Raw genomic sequence first — 4,435 nt, 5'->3', positions numbered from 1 at the left:
CAGGCCATATCAACTGTTCTCTTTTATTCCGTTCAAAAAAACTGTACTATTTTATTAGTTGGAAAAATGTAATCTTGAAAAATTCTGAATATATTTTCCTGACGTAGGACATCGTACTACAAGTCACCTGACAGAATCTGAAATGAAACTCGACTTATATGTGATGAAATGGAAAAGAAATCTCATTAGCAATAAATTGGCTGTTGGTATGGAGCGAGCTCTAATGCAGATACTAAAGGTTTGTTTGGTTCCATGGGGCTAAATTTTAGCCCTCCACTTTAGTCTCATTTTAGCTCTTGGAAAACCAAACAGAAGGATTAAAAGTAGAAGGATTAAAAATAGAGTGCTAAACTTTAGCCCCATTAACCCTTTAGCCGGGCAAAATGAGGCTAAAAGTGGTTTTAGATGACCAAAACACTCTCTCTACCCTCCCCATCTAAGTCTCTCTCTACCCTAGATGCATTAATCGGGGGCAAAGGAGTCTTTTGAGTATCCTTGGACTAAACTTTAGCCCCTGTTCCAAACAGCAAAAGGACTAAACTCTAGCCCTTCATTTGAGGGACTAATCATTAGCCCTTGGGCTAAAATTTAGCCCTTTGTATCCAAACAGACCCTAAGTGCATGCATCCGGGGTGTATGAAATAAGGTCTACTCCCTTCGTCCTAAAATAAGTATTAGTTTAGAAAATTTCAGACACATTACTAGTATTGAGAAATGATTATATTACCGCAAATTAACTAAGCAATTGTGATTGAAAATTGTGCTGTTTATTTGGTTCCCTATATTCTCAACAAATGCAAATGCATTGGAACCAGAAAATTAGAATTACTTAAGCATTTGATTGGTTCCACACTCTTCTCTAGATAATTTCTCTAGATAATTTTTTGGTATTTTATATTGCTTTGATTAGATAAATGTCACTACAATATAAAAAACACTCCATGTGGGATAAAATTTGAAGGCTAAAGAACACTTATTTTTAGGATGAAAAGAGTATGCAGCACGAACAATGATGCAAAAAATTTAAGCTTGTGAAACACAAGACTTGTCCAATTCAATCAACTTTATCAATGACATACCCTGTCAACATTGGCGGATAGGGTGGGCCACGACCCACCCTAAGAATCTGCCTAATGAGCAACTACCAGAGATTTTGGCCCGATATGAAGTATTGCAGAGTCATAACTGCAAATTTGTAATTGATAGCATCTATTTTTGGATGGGTAGAAAATAGAAATAAGAGATCTATTTTTAGATGGGTAGAAAATAGAAATAAGGGATGTTATATTGTAGGATTATGATATTTAAAAATTTTATCTCGTTGGACCATGCTAACTTTTCTACATCCGCCACTGCCTGTCAACCATGGAGGCAGGGATCAAACTTTAACAGGGGTGACGTCATGTGTGTGTCTTATTAGTTAGTGCAGTTGTCTTTTTTAGTGATGTATGACTTACCCCTTGCTTACGATAACTTTTATCAATCTTAGAATCTAATGATCCAATCTCCCGCAAGTACTGCAAACAAAGCTGCTACGTAAGAGAAGAACCGGATGCCACGCAAGCATCTTTGAAATCTCATCACTACAGATGTCTGTGATCAGTTATCACATCAGCTTCGGTAGCCCGGCCTTCATTCGGTTGTCCTCAAAAAAAAAAGAAAAAATTCGGCCACGGGGGTGAAGAACCGGACGCCTCACGCCCAGCGCTGCGTTCGAAATCTCGTTACAGTACGGCCCCACCCGGGTCTGGGGGAGTGAGGAACAGTTCCGGCGGGGCGCGTCATCAATTTCATTCAGCATCAGTGGGGCACTAAACCTGCTGTTTCTGAGGGAGGCTCAGCTCGTCAGTCGCCTAATTCTGCTGCACACGTCTCTGCTCTGGCGCCGAAGAAACTGCTGCGGTAACAGCCGCTGCGCCTTCTATTCTACCCCCGTGTGCTGCCGCAGCGTTTGTTCTTTTTACCAGTGCCGGTCCTGATGCGCAGGCATTGATGCCTCTGCGCTCTGCGGTGTACTGCACTGTAGCGCAGGCCCTCTGCGAACTGCAGTGCAAGTAAATTCTGTCAGAGGCAGGGCGTTACTGTTGCTTGGGGGCCGAAATGCTGCCTGGGCCCCCGGTTTGTACATTGCACTAGCATAGTAGCATTTGTATTTCCCTCCCTGAATTTGGAACGGAGCAGAAACCGAGAGCAAACGCCAATGCTCGAATAGCCTTTCCAACCTTTTCTTTTTGGGTAAAATCAATTATCTTGATTTAACTATTTTGCTTCTACTAGTAATACTCTCTCTCTCTCTCTCTAATCTGAACTCCTTCCCGCGTTTCCAGTTCAAATTCGAGAGGCTCCAATCCGTCAGTGCCACCAAATTTTTTCCCGCCTTTCAGAATTTCACCCACACATGAAACATGCACTTCGGCACGAATCCCAACGATCAGCATTTATTTTTTGGTACAAGGAGCGATCGACATCGAAATGGCCTTCCCTTCCAAAGTTCCTAGACACGAGCCCGGACCCAAGTACAGACTCTGCCTGCCTGGATTCACAAGATATTTCTTCGTCCGAACCGACCGGACAGCAACACGACACGGACACGACCCCCCAGCAACAGCGGTCGCCGCACGCACGCACGCCCGCCCGCCCCGAAAACTTCCGGCTCCAGCGCCCGTGCACGCACGGCACTGGCAGAGCGCGGCAGCCGACAGGACGCCGCAGAGCAGAGCCGCGTCGTCCCGGCTCGCGGCAGTTACACCGCGTCACCCGCGCAGCGTGACGACCCCAACCCAACCGGCAACCGCCCTGACACCCCGCAGCTACTGCGGCAGGCGGCGGTTGGGCACGTGCCACCCACCCGGCCTGCCTTACCAACAAAACCCTTCGCGCGCGCGGGAAACGCGAGCGCGCGCGCTTCGCGCCACGCCCCCCGCGCGGGAAACCTCTACTACTCTACCGAACGAAGCGGCGGGACTCGTCGCGGCGGTGGGAGACGAGCTTGGCGGCGTCGCGCCACCACACGACCTCGCGCTCCTTCTCGTGGAGCCGCCGCTGGGCGGCGTCCAGCGCCGACTCCAGCTCCACGATCCGCTCCTGCTGCCGCTTCTGCAGCAGCTCGTGCAGCCGCCGCTCCAGCGCGCGCGCCGACACGCCGCCGTGCGGGGGGCTCGACCGGTCCTCGTCGTACCCTCCCTCCTCCTCCTCTTCCTCCTCGTCCTCCTCTTCGGCCTCCTCGTACTCCTCCTCCTCCTCCTCCTCGGCATTGCCGTCTACCACCTCGCCGTCCCTGGCGCCGCCGCCGTCCACGACGCGGCTCCGCGACGTGCTACCGATGGCGTTGCCGGCCTTCGTCTTCACCTTCAGCAATGGCAACTGGCGGCAATGGCAGACACACATGATGGATTGATGATCAGCAAACGCGTGTTGCATCACTTGGATCGTGGTACGCGCGCATGTACGCCTGGCGTACTGCTGACTGTTGACAGGTGTGCTACGTACCTCGAGTCCTTGCATCGGGGCGATCCGCTCGTCGCCGCCGCCGCCGTGCGCCGTGCGGTCCGTGCCGCGCTGCATGCGGCCCAGCTCGGCCTGGAGCTCCGCCTCCAGCTGGTCGATGACGACGGCGGCCGCGCGCCCGGAGACCGCGTTGTCGGCGGTCGTGCGGGAGCAGTTGGACGCCGCGTCGGCGTCGGCCGCGGGGAACGCGATCGGGTCCTTCACGTTGGCGGTGGTGGCGCTGCTGCCGTTGGATTCCCGCGACGTGGAGGCGGTGGGGGCGCCGGCGGGGTGGTTCGCGTTCTCCTTCCACTGCGCCGCATGCCTGATCTCGGACACGAGCGCCTCCATCTGCGCGCGCAGCTCCACCATCTTGTTCAGCTCCACGGCGCTCCTGGACAGCAGCAGCACCAGGCTCGCGCCCAGCCCGAGGTTCATGGACACCAGCTCCTCCTCCGGCTTCTTCCTCCCTGCAGAATTCAGCGTTAGCGTCAGTGATCTCTCCACGATTCAGCATAATTCAAGCATTTTCTCTGGATTGTATTGTACTACCTAAGGAACTCCGCGGCGTCTCGAGGGGCAGCTCCGGTGGCGGCGGCGGCGGCTCCACGACCTTCACGCGGGGAGTCTCCCCCTGCTCGGAGACGGAGCCGTCTTTGCGCTCCTCCCTCATGCCGCCGCCGTACCGCCGCGGCAGCCGCACCCGGCACCCGAACCCTCCCCCTCCACTCCCGCCGTCCCCGCCCCCGCGCAGCAGGATGCGCGACAGCAGCGACCGCGGCGACGGCTGGGCGTCCACCCCGCTCGCGGTCCGCGCCAGGTGCGCCCGGATGGACGCCGCCGCCGCCGAGGAGTTCGCGGCCGCCATGCGCGGCGGCGGGGGCAGGGGCAGCGACGCCGCCTCCTGCCCTACCCTTCCCCCCGCTCGACCTCTCACGCAATTCTCCAT

General features: G+C 54.1%; 1 protein-coding gene across 1 annotated transcript; it reads right to left on the bottom strand.

Moving 5' to 3' along the window:
- Window positions 1-2,943: 2,943 nt before the first annotated feature.
- LOC112890597 (protein POLAR LOCALIZATION DURING ASYMMETRIC DIVISION AND REDISTRIBUTION-like) lies at window positions 2,944-4,435 on the bottom strand. Its single transcript, XM_025957461.1, has 3 exons — window positions 4,039-4,435; window positions 3,490-3,956; window positions 2,944-3,363 (listed from the first exon to the last, which is right to left on the bottom strand). The coding sequence occupies exons 1-3, from the start codon at window positions 4,433-4,435 to the stop codon at window positions 2,944-2,946; spliced, it is 1,284 nt and encodes a 427-aa protein (XP_025813246.1).

Source organism: Panicum hallii, chromosome 4, assembly GCF_002211085.1.
Source record: "Panicum hallii strain FIL2 chromosome 4, PHallii_v3.1, whole genome shotgun sequence".
Taxonomy (NCBI): domain Eukaryota; kingdom Viridiplantae; phylum Streptophyta; class Magnoliopsida; order Poales; family Poaceae; genus Panicum; species Panicum hallii.
The sequence above is the reverse complement of the archived record's forward strand: the minus strand, read 5'-3'. Positions and strand labels throughout refer to the sequence as shown.

Bases quoted from the DNA above. Each gene is read 5' to 3' on its own strand.
- LOC112890597 (XM_025957461.1), bottom strand. From the start codon at position 4,435: ATGGAGAATTGCGTGAGAGGTCGAGCGGGGGGAAGGGTAGGGCAGGAG. The intron at 3,957-4,038 runs GTAGTACAATAC...TGAATTCTGCAG, and splicing joins GACGCCGCGGAGTTCCTTAG to GGAGGAAGAAGCCGGAGGAG. The intron at 3,364-3,489 runs GTACGTAGCACA...CATTGCCGCCAG, and splicing joins CCCCGATGCAAGGACTCGAG to TTGCCATTGCTGAAGGTGAA.